This window comes from Dasypus novemcinctus, chromosome 8, assembly GCF_030445035.2.
Source record: "Dasypus novemcinctus isolate mDasNov1 chromosome 8, mDasNov1.1.hap2, whole genome shotgun sequence".
NCBI classification, from domain to species: domain Eukaryota; kingdom Metazoa; phylum Chordata; class Mammalia; order Cingulata; family Dasypodidae; genus Dasypus; species Dasypus novemcinctus.
Window position 1 is genome coordinate 85,658,270 of NC_080680.1, and position 21,391 is coordinate 85,679,660.

At 45.5% G+C, this 21,391-nt stretch overlaps 1 protein-coding gene and 2 non-coding genes across 45 annotated transcripts in view; all 3 read right to left on the minus strand.

Moving 5' to 3' along the window:
- Window positions 1-822: 822 nt before the first annotated feature.
- Window positions 823-21,391, minus strand: part of PRRC2B (proline rich coiled-coil 2B) — a 113,805-nt gene continuing 93,236 nt past the window's right edge. For 6 of the 43 annotated variants that reach the window (XM_071216889.1, XM_071216890.1, XM_071216900.1 and 3 more), the window contains 14 exons: window positions 20,868-20,944; window positions 20,099-20,290; window positions 19,751-19,948; window positions 19,126-19,212; window positions 17,436-17,540; window positions 17,088-17,280; window positions 16,010-16,107; window positions 14,889-15,016; window positions 14,028-14,268; window positions 10,974-11,042; window positions 9,961-10,146; window positions 9,171-9,262; window positions 6,946-7,027; window positions 2,734-5,599 (listed from right to left, as the gene is read on the minus strand). In XM_071216889.1, the coding sequence (XP_071072990.1) occupies window positions 5,465-5,599; window positions 6,946-7,027; window positions 9,171-9,262; window positions 9,961-10,146; window positions 10,974-11,042; window positions 14,028-14,268; window positions 14,889-15,016; window positions 16,010-16,107; window positions 17,088-17,280; window positions 17,436-17,540; window positions 19,126-19,212; window positions 19,751-19,948; window positions 20,099-20,290; window positions 20,868-20,944 (1,883 nt within the window). In that variant the 3' untranslated portion in view covers window positions 2,734-5,464. Of the gene's footprint in view, window positions 5,600-6,945; window positions 7,028-9,170; window positions 9,263-9,960; window positions 10,147-10,973; window positions 11,043-14,027; window positions 14,269-14,888; window positions 15,017-15,639; window positions 15,702-16,009; window positions 16,108-17,087; window positions 17,281-17,435; window positions 17,541-19,125; window positions 19,213-19,750; window positions 19,949-20,098; window positions 20,291-20,867; window positions 20,945-21,391 lie in introns of those variants that run through there. The other 37 variants (XM_058302197.2, XM_058302192.2, XM_058302198.2 and 34 more) reach the window with 21 other exon arrangements.
- On the minus strand, window positions 10,980-11,065 carry LOC111766437 (small nucleolar RNA SNORD62). The gene has a single exon (XR_002798490.1). It is a non-coding gene; the product is annotated as a small nucleolar RNA SNORD62 (small nucleolar RNA).
- LOC111766438 (small nucleolar RNA SNORD62) lies at window positions 16,467-16,552 on the minus strand. The gene has a single exon (XR_002798491.1). It is a non-coding gene; the product is annotated as a small nucleolar RNA SNORD62 (small nucleolar RNA).

Genomic DNA, 21,391 nt, shown 5'->3' on the forward strand with positions numbered 1-21,391 from the left:
GAATCCTTACTACCCCAGGAGGTAGATTCCATTACAAATCTCCATGTTATGGTTAAAGAAACTGTTACTCAAAATGGTGAAATCTTTCCCAAGGTTACACAACTTAGGAGATGGCAATTCTTAAAGCAATAGCCTGAAATCAAATCCAAGCTTTTGTCACCTCCACTGCTCCATGCCTGGCTGTTCTTTCTCTTCCTCTTCCTCAACTCAAATACAGCATAAACCTCTCCTGCATTCTGCAGAAGTACACTAAAAGTGGCAACAAAACATGCCAAATCAAATGCTTTATCTTTTTTGACTACCTCTCACACTACTTGTAAGAGGGTGTAGATGAGTCCTGGGGTGTGCCATGGAAATTGTAATTAACACTACATCAAACCAGTGTTTGCAGACAAATCTTTTCCACAAAAAATAAAAAATATTCAAGATCACCCTCTGTAATCTCAGCACTCACTTTATCTATGCTTCCTTGTTGAATGTGAAAGAACAGTGACCAGCCAGTTAGTAAGGAGGGTGGTGGGTACTTACTGGGGGTAGGGTAGTGGGGAGCAGGGTGGAGGGCAGAGGGATACCATGCACAAGCTCAGTACCATCCAGGGGGAAAAGAGTGTGCAGTGCTAAATGCTAAGGCAGTTTAAAGATGTACCTTAAACATGGGTTTCACCCCCTTTTCTCCCCTGAATGTTGACTTAAGGCACTTCAGTCAAGTCATTCCTCCCGAACTTCCATATAAACTGTCTGAAATTAAGATTCTTCTACCCGTCTCTGCAGTCAAATGACTGAGAAACAAGGGACACACAATCTGAGAAACCATGTTCCGCCTTTTTTTTTTAACTTTTTTTTTATTTAAATAAGGAGAATTCTTTCATATGGAAAGAGCTAATACAATCACATATTTGAAAGGAGAAACAATAGGTACTGAACCGGAGGGAAAGGGCAAAGGGTGCCACCACTGGCCTAGAGAATCCACGATTCCATTGCCCATCCAAGGTAAAAGTTTCCAAAAAATAACGTATGAACGAGTTGCACATTACACTTTTAGCCATCGTCTGCCCTTTCAAATATCTGGTCTACATGAAAAGACAAAAAGAGGAAAGGCCAAAATAAACAAAAAAAGGAAGTAACAACAAAAAAACTGTTCTCAAGAACAAAACAGAAAACCCCAAAATCCTTTTCACTATGCAAGGCATGAGGCTACAAGCTTAGAGTATAGGATCCCCTTTAAACAATGGAAGAAAGTCACCCACATGAAGCCTTAACAGAAATTTCTACTCCAGGACTTTCTAACACACTCATGAGACAGGGCCGTGGGGACTCTGATACCATCTTTGTGGCCACCAAACAGGGGTGGGAAAATGAGTGAATGGCAGGTCTGATGAGCCTAGAAGATCACTGTAGCCAAATATATGCTGGTGGTCCGGTGGTGGTGAGCACAGCTGGATGACAGCAGGGTTTCCAGAGAGCTCAGATCTGTCTCTAACACCAAGTCATTCTTGTCCTGGAGGATCTGTTTGTCTTAGGTCCATCTCACATCCAGACAGTTCCCATTCATCATAGAACAGAACATATCAAAGCACAATACTCTAGTAGTATCCTTGGTTGTCAAATGCCATTTCCAACAGACCCTTTCACCCAGGCTTGCTCTACAGGAAGTAAAAAAAAAAAAGGGACAAACACAGATTTGAGAGGCAACTACTTGGAGCAGAACCAATAGGGAGCAGGGGGCTTTACCAGAATTGCCACACTGCTCAGCGGGCTAGTTCACAACACATGGCTGGGCATGCCGCAGACACACAGGCTCCTTGGCCCTGAACTTATCACAGTCATCATTACTAATCATCCAGAAGGCAGAGAGAGAAGCACAGGAGGACCATGGCATAGCTGGAGAGAACTGATGCCAATATTTAATGACAAGATATCCCAATATCCCTAGAAGTGGCTGGAGTGACCACAGCTTTAGAACAGAACCAATTTTTCTGAATGTATACTGAAGCTATCTTGTTTTTCCCCCTAAAAAGGAACCTACAGCCAGAAATGTATTCATTCTAACTTTAAAAACAATAATGTGAATAAAAAAGAGGAAGTGGCGATAAAGAAAATGCAATGAACAGATAAGTCTTCAGTGGATGGGTGACACACTTCAGATAAGACAAACCCACTCGGGAATTTCATTCGATTGAGTAGTTAATGGTGGACAAACACAACAGGATCACTCGTTGCCCAGCAGATTCCACCATCCACAGGCAGGGCAAAGCTACTAAGTGTGGGAAAGGAGGGTGATTTTAGCAAGCAAAATTGCCCCCACCCCCTACCCATTTCAGCAGCAGAAAAGGGAAGTGCTGGTCTTCCACCTGTTCCTGGCAACAGTCCCATGGCATCCCGGCAGAAGCCTCTGCATGCATTTGCATCCTGAGAATGGGAGTTTGAAAGCAAAATATGATTCTACATGTTATTACCTTGAGCTTAGCTCTAAAACCACATGAAAGGAAGAGAGATATTGCACCTTAAAAGATCTCTGCACTAAAAACTGCATTTAATCAGACCAAGGAAGGGGTTGGGGTGTTGGGAGGCCAGCAGGCCTACCCTCTGTCACCACAAAGTCTAATTTAAAATCTGTTATCTTAGAGGGGAAGAGACCGCAGCTTAGGTCACATGGAGGTGGTGAACACACTGAACTTCACATGCAATTTCTTGGCCTTTCCTGCACAGAATAATTCAGACATTATATATAAATAGAGCAGTGAAACATTTACTTTTTTTTCCACCTAGACCTACAACATCAATACATATAAATAAATTCTAGTGTTTGTTTGTTTGTTTGTTTTTATTTGGGGGAGGGAGAGGAGAGAGAGAAATATAGGATAAGAGAAAAGGGCTGGAGAACAGGTGACCTTTTTGTTTTTATTTTCTTTTCTCAAATAGGAAGTACTGTCATTCTGAAGGTAGGTACACCTGAAGGGTACATCTTGTTTTTAACAGCATCCAGGACTGTTCTGTTGAATTTCAAAATGAGAAGAAAATCTTTTCTTTTCTTTTGACAAATAATGTGCACCAGGATTAGGTGCGAATGGACATATTTCTAAACTGTACCGGCAGAGACGAATGTGTGGTTTCAGCAGACTCAGACTCAACCAGGGAGAGCTTGGCAATGATGAGGGGAGGGGGGATGGAAGGAGCTGCAGTGGGGCACAGTTCAGTACAGGTATAGCAATGAGTACTTGTGTGGGGAAGAAGAGAAGTGGATGAGGGACACGGGCCAGATGAATACCGGTGACCCCAAGTGAGCATCCCTTTGAGAAGGGACTTTAGAGTAAAGCTTCAGGGGATGAAGAGGAAGTAGAAGAAATAGAAAAAGAAAAGAAGTGAGCTTTGAGCATGGAGACAAGAGGAGTTGCTAAAAAATTACAGATTAAACAATAAAGCATTTCTCAATAAAACTGACCCTTTCTCAGATGATACCAGGGTGAGACACTAGAGCTCTTTGAGGGATCATTCCCCTACTTCCTTAAAACAGTAGACAGCAGCAAGTTAATTTCGCAGTTCTTAAGAACCTTCTTTCTCCATACTATGAGGTTAAGAGTGGAGGACAGGGGATGCTTACACTACAGACATGGTACTTGGAACCCAAGGACAGAGTAGCTGTCACAGTCAGTGACAATGACTCCACCCACGATGTCAGGGCAGCCTGTGACTGCTGGAAGGCTGCCTCTGCCTGGGAGATGTCTCTGGCCTCCTACTGCACATCCTGAGTCAAATTTTCTCTGGACCTTCCTCATAGTTACTCTAAAAATATCTGAGAAACTTGAAGTTAAAATCCCTCTCTTTTCCTTGGAATGACAGAATCTGGGATGATTTCATTCTGTTTCTTATTAAAAAGAAAAAAAAAAATAGCAGAAAGTGGCTCACAATATTTGCCAGAGGTTACTCTTGTAGACTTAAGATGCCACCCTCTTTTGGAGGCTGCTTGGGAACCTGGCCAGCCCCATGACCCACACTCACCTTGGAACCCCTGCCCCAGCTGTCTGTCTAGACCATTGAGAATGACACCAGCTTAGGAGGTCCCTCTGTCCCATTAGCCTGAGTTTGCCACTGGGAGCAAAGAAAAAGAGAAAAAAAGGAGTAACTCTCAACAGCCTTATGGATTACACACCTTTGCTGCAGACTCAACCAAAAAACTTGTTCACATTCTCATCACTCTGTAGATGAATCTCTTGATTTTAAGTGACAAGCTGTGTGAGAAGTGAAGAGATAGAGACACAGGATAAAGAGGCAGGATCAGGAAGAAGAAAGAAAAATGATATATTTATGGAAGGCTTTGAGAAAAGGGAATGAGTGTGAAAATACAGCAGCTCCTGTGGGACTGGGTGGTAGATAGACTCGGAAGCAGAGAAGGCTGGTCAGGGCCTGTGCGTCCTTTCAGCTTACACCATCCAAGCAAAATTTAGATAATACCAGAGATTCTGTATTTCCATGATTCATCTCTAATGCCTAGGGGGCCAGCCTAACAACTGGCTTTAGAAGAGTCCAGGACAGAAATTCTGTATAATTCTTTGCACTGAAAACATCACCAGCTTCACTGGGCTGTCCATAAGCTCTCTGGGGTCATCAGGCCAGGGACAGTAACCCAACCAAGACATCAATCTACTTAATGTTTCGTTCACACCACTGCTTCCAAAGCATGTAGCTGAACATCAAAAATGCCCATGAACACTGTCTTAAATGACCTCCAATTCTTTTTGCAAGGAACCTTGAAGGTTAACCAACTGAGAGTGAGCAGGGAGAAGTAGCCTTAAGAAACATCTCTTAAGGTATTGCAATGACGTATCAAATTAAACAAGAGAGAGGTTAAGAAAATTACTGGAGACAGAAAAGGTAGTAAAGGGAGAGGATGGCAAAGAACGTACAAAAGTTCAGCTATATAGACATAGTTAGCATTTTTTGTTTTCCCTTCTCTTTTGTAAAAACCACAACTGCTTTTTAAAACAAAAAGCCTCAAATTAAAATGACCCTGCTGCCAAACCACTGTGCCTGGGTACAGTGAAGCTGGACTGGAAGCCAAAGCAAGAAAGGGAAGCACTGCTGAAAGTGCCCTGGCTGTGAGAAATAGGACAGAGGGAAGGAATGGGGAGGAGAGGAGAGTTGAGGAGGGTGGTGTGAATCTGCACTGCACAAAAGGCTTGAGTCACTCCACAGTCATGGTGGAAAGGAAAGGAGGGGAATGAAGGAGTCGTTCGCATTTTTTGTTTGTTTCGTATTAAAGCAAGCAGGTCAATGCCATATATCCATGGGTGCAAGCTGGTTGGACAACGGAGCTGTCAGGAGTGAAGAAAAGGGAGAGCTCTCAGTCCAGGCCAAGTGGGTGGACGGTGAATCTGGTGAGATTCCCAAGCATCCGGCTGTGTCAAGGCCAAGTGGTGGCACTGTCCTCAAATGGGGGCAAGGTGGTGGCAGCAGCTGAGCACCTTCAGGCCTTGCTCTCCTCCACTTTCACTGCCCGAGGCTTGATTGCTCCGGTTCGCTTCATCTGGGAGGCAGCTGAAGAGGCCTCCTGCAGTTTCACAGCTCCCAGGCTGGATTTTTCATCCACTCGTTGTTTTGCCTTAGGACAGATAAAATGGCAAAAAGGAAAGTTAATCTAAAGCAGACACATCTGTTTGGATACATAGTTCCCATCAGCCCCTTCCTGATCCTGAATTACAGAGAAAAAGCTACCCTGACAAGACCACCTTTTGGCTGAAGGATGGGACTTGGAAGTGACTCGCCTAATAAGGGATACTGATGTGTGACTGCCCTGTTGCTTCCGACCAGGCTGAGTACAGTGATTTGGAGAGGCAGGATGACTGCAGCTCTTCCAAGAAGCAGTCAGTGAGACACACAGGCCTCTGCAGGAGCAACACAGCCCAGGACTAAATAAAGCATTTCTGGTTCCAAGGCAAGCCAAAAGAGCCTTTTCAAATCAGTGCACCCTGTGCCTCCGTAGGCACATTAAAAAAAAAAAAAAGGAGGAGGAGGAGGAGGAAAAGAAGAAGAAAGCATCTCCACGTAGATTCAATTGCATCCTACAAGTCTTATAACCCCTAATGGTCTACCAAGGGGGTGGGGCAGGTACGGGGGCAAGCATCTCTCAGATCTTTGGCCATTATTCAGACAACCCTTACAACTCCCACTTTGTAGACAGCTTTTCCCTGGACTCTACTTTGAGTGCTAGATTCCCAATCAGTATACCATTAATCTGCAGGCCTGCACAATGGAGTGCGTCAAAGAGTAAGCAGCCAAGATTCTGCCCCTCACACAATGGTTTGAGCTCCGGAAGAAAGCTTTAGAAGCTCATTCCATGCAATTCAAGTAGCAACTCCAGGGGAACCAAATATGGAGGAGTGAAAGGAGACTAATCAGCCTTCCACCTTCACCAGCAAGTAGTGTTGTTCAATTAAAATTCTATGCCCGAGGTGTTTGAGCACTGGTACCCCAGCAAACAGTATAGTGCCTGAAGAAAAAGACTTTGAAAAATTCTTTTAAAAAACTTAATTCCGTCTATAATCCCACCCACCAAGACAAAGACGAGACACACCACTTACTAAAGCTAGCACATGCACACACATACACCCCGACTCTAGAGCTAACCCACAGCCCTAACCAAGTCTCCCAGAGCGCCTTGTCAGCCTAAAACTGCTATGAATAGTATACCTTCTGGCGTCACCTCCTCAGAGGAATCAGTATCCTCCCTTCTCTGTAGGACAAGGAAGGATCCAGATACCCATCAGGAGGAGAAATGCTGCCACCAGGAGGGACTTGGACTGCCCAGCTCCTGGTTCCATGCTCTAAGTGCTAGCGCATGTCTCTTTATAAAAGGAGCACTCAAATGGGTTGGACAGTCCCTTCTCTTTTGGCGCTTGGAGACGGGCCTGTGTCCCAGGCTGGAGGATCTGGAAAGCCATCTTCTACCTGTTGAACGTAGTGTCCCTGCACAGAGCCCATGTTAACTGCTGATCCAGAGGGCTTCCCACTGGGGCTAGCAGAGCTAGGCCTGAAAAAACCAAAGGCAGGGGTGAGAATACACAATGTGTCACCACAGAAATGGAATCAAAGCCTAGCACTTGGAGGAAGGCAGGAAGGAAGGGCCCCTTTGATCAGAGGCACCCACACCGGGCAGTCTATAGATCTCTCAGATGAAAAATAAACAAAGACAACCAAGAATGCAGAAGGAGTAGGGGGATGGCAGGCCTTGACTACCCTGGCATCTCCAACACAGAGCTCGAAGGAGAGGAGAGACTGTGGCATTCTACCTGGACTTCTCCACAATGGGTAGATGGACACTGACAGTCTCTCTGGGTTTCGAGGGTCTGGGCCAGCATGATGCAGGGTCTCACACTAAGGACTATAATAAACCTGACAATAAACCAGAATTGTGCTGGGTATTTTCTAACCTCCATGTTTAGAAAAGGAAGGAAAAGGACACCAAAAGGAACAAATATACAGCATCCTTCTAAATGTGTTCCATTGACTACTAGTTCCCAGGGATGTTAACGAGGTACTTCATGAAGAAGAAAAAAAGGTTCTGTGGTCAAAGTACTTGAGAAATACTATTTAAACAAAGATAAGAGGACTCTCAAACAGCAGGATCGCTTAGACCCTAAGTTATTGAACATTGCAACTCTTCAACAAGCCATCTTGGATGCTGTACTTCCCCCAAATATTTGACCAGGGAACCCTTCTTTTGCAGGGCATCTCTCAGAACCTCTGTTTCCAGAAAACCATGGGAAATACTGCTCTATAAAAATACACCAATTTCACCAATCCCCCTAAAATACCAACAAAACAAAGACTACAAATTAAGGCTTATATTTACTATTCTCCAAATAAAAAAGCTGCTACCCCTCCTACACTACATGAACACAGGCAACTCTGGTTATATGTGCTTTCATTTTATGGATTTTTGCCTCTCTGGGTAAGGCTCTGTAGCTAGATGCTGCTAGTACCTGCAGGGGAACTACAGCATCTGCTTTTAAGTTGAAACACAGGTAGCTTCCTTCTTCCTTCCAAATTGAACTCATTCTGTGTTCCTTTCTATAAATCTTTTTCATATATTTCTATTGCTTTGGCCTATGTGAAAAATGTTTGGAAAACAACAACAAAAATGAAGCCTAAAGAGTGAAATTAGAAACAGAAAAGTCAAAATGGGGAAAAAGTCACTGAAAATCCCATTTTCTGGATATGATGTTGGAAGCATGGAGTGAATGTGACGGAGGGAGACTCAGCCTTGACATTCAAAGAGCAATGGGGGCAGAGTGACTATACCAAGAACAATCCATAGACAACAGTGATTCGATCTGTGAGCATGCTTCTTTATTAAGCGTCTAAATGCTCATGGAGTGATCTAAAGGTGCTGTGGAGCTATAGATTTAACCTATCACAAGGCATCACAGGCTATGTATGTCTGTTTTACTCATTTGCAAACAGGAGTTGATTTCCGGGAATCTCCTACAGATAACAAGAGTCACCTGCACAAAACTCTTCAGGCTCAAACCCAGAGCACATTGCCTTTCCATCCATACAATCCTTTATGAATGAAAAGTATATCAGCAGAACCAGAGGTTCTTTGCAATGGTTCAAACAACGTCAACTCTGAATCAAGCTAAGGGAACCTAGGACAGTTTCTGGAGGCAGAGACAGATACAGAGAAAGCACAAAGAGAGCATACCAGTTGGTATTGTGAACGGCTCCACAGCTCAGCAATAAAAAGTTCTGTAGCAGGGGACAGAGGGCAAATTCAGGAAAAGTAATTTTTCTCCTCTTGCCACGGAGTCTTTTTTTTTTTTGTGAGAAAGTTGTGAATAGTCAGGGTTGGTACTGGCGCCTATTAAGTTACTAGCCACTCCTTTTCCTACCTTCCCAGAAAGTTCTCCCAATCGAGGGTATTATATTATGATGGCCAAAAACAAACAAAACAAAACAAAAAATCACTCAATTCCCAACTTTCCCATGGTAATAAACACAAGCATATCTCAGCATTGAAACTTCAGTGATTCATATCAGCCTTCAAAGGAAACCAGGCATCAGTGCCCTTCCACCATTCTCTTAGGGCCCCACATAATTCATTTGAGCCACCAAGTCATGTCTACAGCAAATGCACACCTATTCAGTATCCAACCCCCAGGGCACTTCATTACCTGTAGGTCTGTGGTGATGGTACAGAGCCTCCTGAAGGAACAGTCTGCTTACTGTCAGGAAAGTGGAAGCCCTTCATCTCCATCTGAGAGGACTAAAGGAGACCAGGAAGCAACAAGTTGTCAGATGATGGCCCTGGAGAAAACCTGGCTCTCGCTGAGCCACAATGGGCAGAGCTGAGGAGGGCCTATGAGAAATTCCAACTGAGAGGCACTTCTAAAGGAATCTGCACCCCATTCAAAACCATGCTAAACAGACGGCTTTGCTTCTTAGAGGCAGGAATCATAATATGGTTTTGTTCTTTCTTCTTTTAAATGGGGCATGGGAGAACTAATTGTGGATAACCACAGGGGACTGACAAAAAGTCCAAATTAAAGATTCATTCATTTCTCTATCCCAGAGGTTATCCACAACAGAATCATCTGGGGAAACTTGTGAAGAATGCAGACTCCTGGGTCTCACCCCTAGATACACTGAATCAGAATCTCTGGAATCTGCAGAGAAATGGGCTCCACAGATGGTTCCCTGGGACAGCAAATGTGTGCACCTTCCTTTCTGTTTCGAAGTCTTGCACATACCCAATCTTGCCTGTCTTGTTAACTTATCTATAAACTAAAGAGTTCTTCTGAAAGCCAAGGTCGTGAGGCCAGAAACCCTGTACCCCAAACCACTGACTGGTGTTTCCTACCAGAATAGCGGTTCTTAGCTTTCTAGAATTTCAAAGTACTGACAAGCTAAAAAGAAATGATGAGCTGGGGAGTCTTTCCCAGGTTCAGGGCAGGATGGAGTTACCTTTACCTCTCTGCTGGTGCTAAGGACTGAAGGCTGGGACCCAGGTGGAAGAATTCTTCTTGGGGTTCCAACAGAGAGGCTTTGTCCCTGGGGCAGTTGAATGGACTGTGGCAGAATCAACGGCTGCTGACCCGACCCGTACCGAGGCAGAGGAAGCTGGGAGCCAGGCAGTGGCATTGTCAACTGCTGGATGACAGGGAGAGTCACGAAGAGGAATATAAATGTTGGGAAGAAAGCCAAAAACCACTGCTTATACACACATCCAAGAGTTAACACATACTATACTTCAGATTCTCATTTCAGAAAAACTGAAGTAAGACTCTTGCACAGCAGCAAAGATTCTGTATTTCTATTAAAGACCAGGAGAAATTATCCTAAAATTGTTTATTCTTGATGGCAGGAGGCAAGTCTTATCATTGGAATATAGTAAGAGGTGAGAAAACAATTGCAAGAGCAAATTCATTCGTTTTTACAGCACAGATACAAGTCTCCTCTATGAGTCTGCAAAGGGCTGTCTGAATCTTCAGTTCTTCTTGCCTTTATCCAACAAATATTTACTAAATACACACTACAAGCATTGTCAGACATAGGAAGTAGAAATGACAGTTTAGCATATCAAGCTACAGGGTGCTCAGGATATAAAGTGCAGGGCAGCAAACCCTTGTGTGTGCTGGGGCATGGGGGGAGGAAAAATTAGGGAAAGTTTTTAGTAACAGCCAAGTCAAGTCCTAAAAGATGAAAGCTGTGTAGGAATTTTATCTTCATCTCCCTTTGGGCAGCACATAAAAATGCAAAACTCCTGTACTGTTTTGCATCCAATGGTAGTAGAAAACAAGATCAAACTGGATTCTGGGATTCAGGGTTTCTGGAAACAAACTGGAACCTGAAGGATCCTTTGAAAGCATGCTATGACAGTAAAATGGGAAGTGAATGCAGGGCCTAAATGGCTACTTCTAAAGTCCAGAGCAAGATGGGAGAGGGAGGAGGGAGGCTTCCTGACAAGGGAGGGCTACCTTCAGTCTCTCAGTGTCTTTCCTCTTCATCTCCCTGCTATTGAGTCCACAGTGGAGGGTCAGAAGGATCTATTGGAATTACATCATTGAGACTTATGGCGGCTCCTCATTGGAGATCCAACAGGATGCAGGATGAAAATGTTAATAAGGGGAAATGGACTTGGCCCAGTGGTTAGGGTATCCGTCTACCACATGAGAGGTCCGCGGTTCAAACCCCGGGCCTCCTTGACCCGTGTGGAGCTGGCCCACGCGCACTGCTGATGCACGCAAGGAGTGCCGCGCCACGCAGGGGTGTCCCCCGCGTAGGGGAGACCCACGCACAAGGAGTGCGCACTGTAAGGAGAGCCGCCCAGCGCAAAAGAAAAGTGCAGCCTGCCCAGGAATGGTGCCGCCCACACTTCCCGTGCCACTGACAACAACAGAAGTGGACAAAGAAACAAGACGCAGCAAAGAGACACAGAGAACAGACAACTGGGGTGGGGGGGAATTAAATAAACAAATAAATCTTTAAAAAAAAAAATGTTAATAAGGAAAACACTACAATTTTGAGAGCAGTGTGCCTCAGTGTGTGGCATGATCTGACCTATATTTTAAGGGATTGCCTTGGTGGCTGTGCTGAAAATGGGAGTACAGGGGCCCAAGAGCAAAAGCAGGGAGATCGGGTAGGAATGTAGATAGGTGGGAGGGTGGTAGGTGGAGATGTTGGAAAAATGGTTGGATTCTAAATCGATTTTAAAGGTAAAACTGACAGGATTTGCTGGAGGATCAGAAAAGGAGGTCTAAGGAAAGTAGGGAACCAAGGATCATGTGGAATAAAGGACCAGAAAGAAAAATCATGATTTGAACATGTTAAATATGCAATGCCACGAAACATCGAAGAGGAGACACCAAATGGTTTGCTGGATATGAAATTCAAATTCAGAAGACAGATCTGGACTGGAGATATATGTATCTGAGAGTGGTCAGAGCACAGATGGTAGTAGAGCCATGGGTCCAGATAAGGTTATATGAAAGAGGAGGCCCAAGACTTAGGGACTGGGGAGGTGAGGAGGACACTGAGGAGAGGAGTTTTAGGGAAGCAGAGAGAAAGCCAGAAGTAATGTCCCTAAAAAAACGAGTAAAGAACATGATTGAAGGGGGAAGGAAAGCATCGTGTTAAATCTGCTGATGGGTTAGTAGGATGAGGGTTAAGAATAAACCATCATGGGAAGCAGATTTGGCCCAATGCACAGGGCGTCCGCCTACCAAATGGGAGGTCCAAGGTTCAAATGCAGGGCCTCCTGACCCGTGTGATGAGCTGGCCCATGCACAGTGCTGATGTACGTAGGGAATGCCCTGCCACGCACGGGTTTCCCCCGCGTAGGGGAGTTCCACGCGCAAGGAGTATGCCCCGTTAAGGAGAGCCACGCAGCATGAAAAAAAGTGCAGCCTGCCCAGGAATGGCACCGCACACACGGAGAGCTGATGCAACAGAAAGAGACACAGATTCTGGGTGCTGCTGACACAAGCTAACACAGAAGAACACACAGCAAATGGACAGAGAGAGCAGACAATGGGGGGGGGCAGGAGGCAGGGAAGGGAACAGAAATGAAAAAATAAATACAAGTAATAAAAAAAAGAGAATAAACTATTGGGGGGAACGTGGGAACCAGTACATGAGATGTGGATTCTTACTACTTACATTTCCTCGGTGATACAGGAAACAGGCTCATGGCAAGGTAGGAGGCGTTGAGAAGAAAGATTTGAAATAGTTGTTCGGACGGTGGGAGGCTGACAGGGTAAGGCAGCTCAAGTGCCAGGAAGCACCAAGGCCCTCATGGATGACAGTATAGACTTAACTCAAGACCGGTCAGAATGGGGTCTGTTTTTCTCAAGCCTCATTAAGCTGCAAGGCTGTCAGTATGGCAGAGGAAGGACTAGATTTAACCAAGCAAAAATTTTATTAGGTGAAGACAACGAAGGAAGAGGGGGCAAGGGAATCTGGTAAGAATGCCAAGACTTGGCTCTGATGGACTGCACTAAACAGAGAAAGGGGGGGCGAATGGGACCTCATATTTTTTTTTTAATGTAATATCTTTAAAAAAAAAATGAATAAATTGAGTAGAATTTGGAAAAAAAATAAACGAAAATAAGTGAACCTCTTTCCATTAGAAAAAAAAAACAAAAAAACAGAGAAAGGAAAGAAGGGAGGACATATAGGGGGTGAGGGATGATAAAAAGGTGGCTTGTAGGTTCCCAGGGGGGTTCAAAGGATGTTTGGAATTGCTTCACCTGAGGATGATGTTAGAAAAACCAGATGATGGTTAAATAGGCCCCTTAAACTTGAGATTAGAAAAGAAGTAGAGCTACTGGTATTGATAAACCCTAGACTGAAGCGTGAACAGTGGATGGCTGAAGTGGACAAGAGGATGGTGGAGAGGTGGTCAAGGAACTGGCAGGACAGAGTACATGGTAAAAAGACCTGGGGGACCATCTGTGTGGATATGGAAACCACCAGTGCTAGACAGGAATAGTGATGGGGAACAACTATGAGGCAGGGACTAAATGCGGGGAGTCACCCTTAAAGGTGTCAAATACTGCTGGCAGTTCAAGGCAGATGAAGACCAGGAATTACACATTGGATTTAGTAATGTGGAACTTGTAGCAACATGGAGGGCTCATGGGGACACAATCTGATGGTATGGGCTTCAAAGCTGGGGGTTTGAAGGAGGAAGGGAGGAGCAGTTGTCTAGAAGCATCAATGAGTATATAAAGAGGACATCTACCCTGTCTCAAGGGCCCACAGTTCAAAGGGCTAGAGAAAAGAAAACATCTTCCCTTTTAGAGGGCTGTGGGAGAAGCAGTACTCTTAGGGAAAGCCAGGTATCAGAAAAAAGAAGTGAAGAGATTATTCAGAAGAGATTAAGGATCTAACCCAGATTCTAGCAGCTCAAGGATCAGCCACAAGGGCTGCAAACAGCATGATAAATCAGCACTCATAAGAGGAAGATAAAAAACAAAGTCATGAAGGAAAAAGGTCTAGTGTTTTGGGGTAGAAGTGTCTGAATTCCTGACCTGTGGGAGCTGGGAGTCCAACATCTGGGAGGCGCCTAGACCGGCAGCCTGGCCGAGCTGGCCTTCGTAGACCAGTGCTTGGTTTCCGCTCATGGGCTGGTAGGGTGAACCCGACTGGGGCTTCACCATCTCTAAAGGCTGCATGCCTGGGAATGCTGAGTATGGAGGCTTCAAGGCTGTGCCTCCAGAGAGGATCATGGTGCTGGGTGGCGACAGGCTGGGGTGCATGTACACCTGAGATCTGCAAAAGCCAGAAAGATGGTCAGGATAGGTGAATACACCAGCAAATGTGAAACTTGAGTGTGCTCCAGAATCCCCCCAAGGGCTTGTTAAAACACAGCTTACTGGCCCCACCCCCAGAGTATCTCTGACTCAGATGAAATGGGACCTGAGAATATGCATTTATAACAAATTCCCAAAGGTGTTGATACAGTTGGTCTGGTAACCACAGTTTGAGAATCACTCGATTAAACAAATGGACCCATCCAGGCATTAAAAGTTCAAGAAAACCTTTGTGATGACCAAAGCATGGGACATTAGGCACAATTAAAGAGTAAGCCAAAGGCAGTGGTGATATGGGAAACAGGGAGAAAGAAAAGAGTCAGGAGCAGGGAACCAGGGAAGAGGACAAGATAACATGGTCTACCACTTCTCAGCCAGGCCCAGGGCCTCTCCTACATCATAATTAATAATTAACTGAATTGACTGTAATCGCACACCCTCACCCACTCACCCCTGCCCCCAACAAACAAATAGCAGCATAGCAAGGGGCAACAGTGGAACGTAGGGAGCAAGTCAAGGAGGCCATTAAGGTTATGCACTGCCAGGAAACCAGCTCCCTGCATCCACTCATGAGCTTACCTGAAGGGCTGCAAGGAGCTGAAGATCTCTTGAGACTGGGAGACAGGAAGTCCCCCCCTTAGTCCAAGCTGAGCTTGAGCTTGCAGAGATGTGTGAAGGGAAATTGGAATCTGCTGGGCAGCAGCAGCCTGCAAATGGAAAAGCAGGCAGGTAACTGTATTGAGCTCCAAGTTGTTTGTCCACCTCCCCATGGCTTCTCTTCACATGGCAGATGGAATACTCTCTAAAATGCACATTTGATAATATCGATCCTGTGCTTCCCTTGTACTTGGGATAAAGCTGACAGCAAAAAATTGGTAACAACCCCAACTCATAATATGTGCTTTATATAGGAATTCTCTACAGCAGTGAGAATGAAGTCTAGCTACAACATACCAACAGAGGTGAATTTCACAAACAAAATGTTGAATGAAAAACATACCAACAGAACAATACATGCAATATGACCCAGTTAAATGAAGATAAAAAACCTTACAAACCCATATAATACAATATTTAGGAATATATATTTTTTTTCATTTTTAAGGGCAGGACAGGCCAAGTCCTCTATTCTGTCCTGAATCTGCCTGGGAGCTCCATGATGTCTTTCCTGGTACAGAAGTCTATGGGGATGGCTGGATCATCTCAAGCGGAAGGTCCAGAACTAGCTTTAGGAGGGAAACTTACAAAAATAAACACCTTGCAGCATGGAAAGTATGCCAATCTTGCATCAAAAACAAAAATAAAAAACACCTCCTCATTTCTAAAACTACCTCTTTCTAATGCATTCATGCCTGGGAGTCTAGGCCTTTCTTCTCTTCATCAGAAGGATACCTATCACCAAAGAGAACTCTAGGTTAGCTAATTTCCCAGCTAGGAGTCATTATCTGGATACAAGAAGGAGAACTTTGAGAAAAGAAAAGAATGCAGAGTCTGGATCATTGAACTCCATTCCTTTTCTTTGTCTTCTCATTTATTCATTCAACAAATATTTACTGGCTGCCATGATGTGCCAGGTGCTATGCATTAAATGTGAGGGGTACAGAAAACAAGACAGACAATAAACAAATAAATAAAGGAAATATTACAACTTGAGCTGTAACTCCCTTTCTCCCACAAGACACCTGGCCTGCCACCTTTACCTGTTGATAACTCTGCTGCTGAGGTATCGTTTGAGGAACCAGCCGGGGCTGACCTGCAAATACATGGCCATCCAGATAGAGAGGTGGGAGATGGTTGCCTGGAAAAAGAACCCAGGAGGAGGTAGAATGTTATCAAATCTTACTGTTTCTGAATGTCCCTGCAGGTACTTCCATACAAAGAACTCTCCACATCCACCCTTTCCAAGGGACTCAGTGGGGTGGTGGGGTGAGGGGTGTGCGCAAAGCCTATTCAGCTGTGCTGTTACTGCTGCCCTGTGCTTCTGCAGCACCTCACCCACCTACAATACACCTGGCATGCACCGAAGGGAACCCAGGAAGGCTGGCAGAATCAGGGCTCAGGAGGGAAGCCTCTCCAGCCTACCTTTTCTTCCCAACCACTTGCCAATTGCCCAGAACACTCAGGAAGGGGGTTTATTGTAACTGAGGGCCACCTTAGTCTCTCAGTCATTTTCCTCTTCATCTCCCTGCTGTTGAGTCCACAGTAGAAGGTAAGAAGGATCTACTGGAATTACATCACTGAGACTTTAGCAGCTGGGCCCTCAAAATTCCCAAAGATCTTCCTTGGGGCACCAAACTCAGTGACAAGGAAGATAAAATGGTTACTAGCGATTGAGGGCTTTGTTAATGCAAGGCACTTTCGAGGTAAGAACTTGCCTCATCAGCATGACCACTCCATGAAGCATTATCATCTCGCTTTATTTTACAGAGGAGGAAGTCATGCCTCAGAGGAGTGTGCTCACTGGTAGAGACAACACAATACCCACATATGAACCAGGTCTGACTTAAAGCCAAGTCTTTGCTCACTCCTTTCTCCAGGAGTATAGGAGAGTCTTGACACAGAAGAGTCACAGTTCTACTTCTCAAAATAGGGAAGCGGGAAGCAAGTATAAAATATCTATAGCACATGGAAAGTTATGACCACTGATCTAAAAACAAATTTACTCCTATATATTCCATTAAGTACAGGAAAGGAGGTGATGGTTGGGCTGTTAATCTAATGTTTCTCTCAGTGATAAATGGAGAAGGCTTTCTGAGACCTAACTCAGGGGGATGATACCTGGAATAGAAGCCGAAGGTGCTACAGAGGCCACGGGCATGGGTGGCATGGAGACTCCGCCAAAAGCACTATAGTTGACTCCGCTGGAGGCTCCCACGGAGGCTGGAGGCTGGATGCCTGAACCAGCACTTCCTGGAGAGCTCTGCTCCGGCAAACTGGGTGAGTTTTCCCAAGCCTTGCGTGCAGACTCCATCTTCAGAACAAGCGGAGGGGGAGGGATGAAAATTACTACTAAGGATTGATGTGGAAATTACAAAATCTAAGCTAAGGGATGGCAGGGATGGGGTGAGGATCCTCTCTTGCCTTGTTACAAGCTAAAGCCCTTGCCTAATTCAGGTCTTGTGTTACCTTCAGAGTGAGGTCGGCAGTGGGGAAGGACATTGGGGAGAGGCCAATGGCCCTCTGGATGTGATGATCCCGCCGGAGGATGGGAATAGACTGTGTTAACCCTGCCTGGAGAAGGGGGAGAAAGGAAACCAGGAAAGTCAAACAAGAGCAGAGAAAGCAAAATACATCTGAAATTTATCTTTGATGCTGGTCACATGTACGTAGGACCAAGACGAAGCTGACAGCAGCCAAGACCACAGTTTATCTCTTTCAAATGTTGCCTTGATTTTCTTCATAAATGTCTGTGCAGTGCCACAGCCAGACCTATATCCCACAGGACCCTCTAGATAAGAGCAGCAAAGTCTCGGAAACCTAGAAAAATGAGTGGCTGCTGACATACAGGTACTTGGTTTCACAGCAACCTGCTATGTGGCTTAGGGATACTCAGGTCTGAAAAGGCAAAGGTTTATGGCCGTCTCTCAAGTCCTTCAGGAAACTCTGAAAGAGATACCTGGTCACATATGCTAGGAAAGGCAACACACTGTGCCCTCGCCCCTGCAGATCCCAGGGATTGCTGAGAAATCTCAGAACAAACAAACTTGTTCAGCCCAACATTTCCAAATATATGAGACCAAAGAACTTTTTTCTACTTCATTGCTATCAACGTTCTGCAGCACTGATAGTCCCTAAAACCCTCCTTGGGAAATGCTGCCCAGATGATATGGATTCACTCAGCATATCTAGTGAGCACCTCCTCCACACAACACAGTGGGGACAGAGAAATGAACAGAAATGTCACTGAGGCAGAACTGAGGCTGTGGCCACAAATGGTCCACAATTGACGCATCTCCCTGCTACTGAGCCCATGGTGGACGGCCTGGTCTCCTGGGTTACCACAGAGTCAGCCCACAAACTCTAGAGACCCTTAAGCAATGAAGACATGGACTCCTGAGTAGACCTTCTCCTACTTTATCCATGTCCTCCCCACTTCCCATGGAAGAAACCGTCTGTACAAGTGTCAGCCAGACCTGGAACAAAGGCAGATTATGAACTCGAAGAATGCCAAATAAGTAAGCCCTTATGAATTATCTCATCCCCATTTTAAGATCACAAAACCTGGGTGTGTGGGAAATGGTTGTGGCTCAAGCAGTTGGGCTCCCATTTACAATATAAGAGATCTAGGTTTCAATGCCCAGGGCCTCCTGGTGAAGGCGAGTGGACCCACACAGAGGGCCAGACCACGCGGGAGTGCCCCCCCTTCCCATGCGGGAGTACCAGCCAACATGGAGAGTTGGCGCAGCAAGACGACACAAGAGACACAGAGGAGAGACAATAAGAGACGCAGCAGAACAGGGAACTGAGGTGATGCAAGAGAATGATCGCCTCTCTCCCACTCTGGAAGGGCCCAGGATCGGTTCCTGGAGCTACCTAATGAGAATACAAGCAGACACAGAAGAACACACAGCAAATAGAAACAGAGAGCAGACAACTGGGTGTGTATGTGGGGTGGGGAGAGGGCTTAGAGGAATAAATAAATAAATAAATAAATCTTAAAAACAAAAACCAAACCTGGGTGTGGAATGTTTGAGCAACTTGCCCAAGGACATGTGGCTAACTAGAGACTGAGTAATGATTTCAACCAGGTTTGCCTAACAACAAAGCACAAAGGCTCTGGCAGAAATTAGGTGAATAAGCAGCACTGGAGACGTACATTACTGGCCAAGGCATCCTGAAGTTTGACAACTGGATTCCCTGCAGGACCAGAAGCAGAACCAGGTGGCAAGCTGAAATCAGAGTCCTGAAACAAAAAAACACAGCCACTGAAATAACCCAGCTCACCTTTCAGCAGAGGCATATATTAATTTAATCCACAATCTCAGCAACTAAAAAAAAAAAATCCACTAAGCATTCACCAAGACCCATACATGAGCAAAATGGCTAGATGTTTCCTGATGGCACACAAGAAAGGATGGAGTTCAGAGACTGCCACCCCCTTGCTCCGCTCTCCTTGGTCCCTAGCCCCTGGGTAGCCTGATGGAGATGGTGAAGATCACTGGCCTTCTCATCCTGAGAACCTGGTTTGTGTCAGTAATGAAATCTGAGGCAATTCAAAAGCACCTGCCACCCAGCCATAACTCCACGTCAACACTTTCTCCCCTGGAGGTTTTTTCAGCTCCCATCTCCCTTCTGTTTCTAAGAGACAACACTAATATCCCTCCTCTCTAAGTGCCAAAAAGGAAAATAAAGAAAAAAATAAAAATAAATAAAAATAAAAGAGGAAGGAGGAAGGGGAGGAAGAGGGAAGGAGGAAGGAAGGAAACAAACCAAAGCCTCACTTTTGGATTGACTCCAAATTCAATGGGCGGCACAGGCAGCACGGAATCGACGTGAATCTCTACCCCGTTAACAGGCGGGACGACGGCCCCTTGCAGCCGCTCGGCCCCCTCCGAGCCCTTTCTGTTTTTCAGAGAACGCTCATTGCCGATGGGTCCTGGTCTGTGTTCCTTGCTCTGTCCTGAGCCTTGTTCTGAATCCTTGATAGAAAAGCAGAGAGGCTGAGACGTGCAGATTGGAATGACTCCAATCTCTAGTTTCTAATTGTCCCCAGAATTGGGGATGAAGAAAAAAGACAATGGCCCCTTCCACCCAGGCCCTGGCCACTGTGAACGGAACTTCCAGGTTACCTTTTGCTCAGATTGCTTCTGAGCCTGCTCCTTGTGGCTGTCAGCCTTGGGTTCCGCCAAGCCAGGCCCGTTCATCTCCTCTGGTTTCAGAGTACCATACGGGGAGCTGCGCTGTGAGGAGGTCGCGGACGACTCCCGAGACTCGGCACTCAAGTCAACGCCACTATCTCCCTGGCTGCTCTTAAAACCCTGCTGTGCAAAGCACAAAATGGGTTAGGGCCCTGACCCCCAAACTCCAAAACACAGTCATCCAAAAAGTGAGACTGAGTGAGACACTGAGACACACCTCCCCCAAACCACCTGCCCCTTGCTTATTCTTGCCTGATATTGGTCCTGACCTGCCAACGGTGCCTAATAAGAACACACTGAAAACACATTGACCCTGCTCGAGCTTCATAATCACGAGATACTCAGTGGTTCTTAAACCAAGACTGCCAGACTCCTTCCACTGTGACCCAAACTAGACTGAACATTCCAGTCTTCTCAGAAGAAAGGCACTCCATCCCTCTCCCTACCCAGGTTGTTTTCTGCCCTTGTCATCCCTTTTCTTTCTCCCTTTCACAAAAGTACTGTACACAGATCAGAAATCAAGACTGAAGAGCCAGTGACAAGCCTGCTAAAATGGCCTCTGGCCCACACGCAACTCCCATCACAGAGGAAGAGTTAGGGCAGGTCACTGGAATGAAGGGGGCCCAGGTCAAGCTAGCCATGAGGACAGTGAGCACACACTCAGCACCCCAACCAGCACACACACACTGGCCACACTCACCTCTGCAGAGCCAGGCTCGGTGCTGCTGAAGGCAGCTTTACTCCAGGAGTCACTGTTCGAGGCCTGAACTGGCAGTGCTACCAGAGGGAGGAAGACAGACGGGCATCAAAAAAGGAAAGACAACCCTAGAAAAACATGAACTTATGGGCTCTTAAAAAACAAGCACAGCTATAGCCTACTGAAATCTGACTCCTCTAATTCCACCCCCTAACCCCCCTCCTTTCGCTGACATATTAGTAAACAGCCTTGATATACAGAAGTTAATTTGATAGTTTTTACCCTACTTTCCAATATCCTCAGACAGACTTTAACATGTTTCCCATTTCATTATTATATGCTCTAGTAAAGAAACAAACTACTTTTTATTCACAGTTGCTAGAATTCTACACCACTAGCTCTGTTGTGCTGACTTTCTTTCACTGAAGTCAAACAAACTATATCTGAAACCTGGCAGCTTCCAGAAAGTCTTGGAAAAATCCAAGCCGGTACTACTAAACTTCTGTTAGTTTATAGACCTCTTCGAG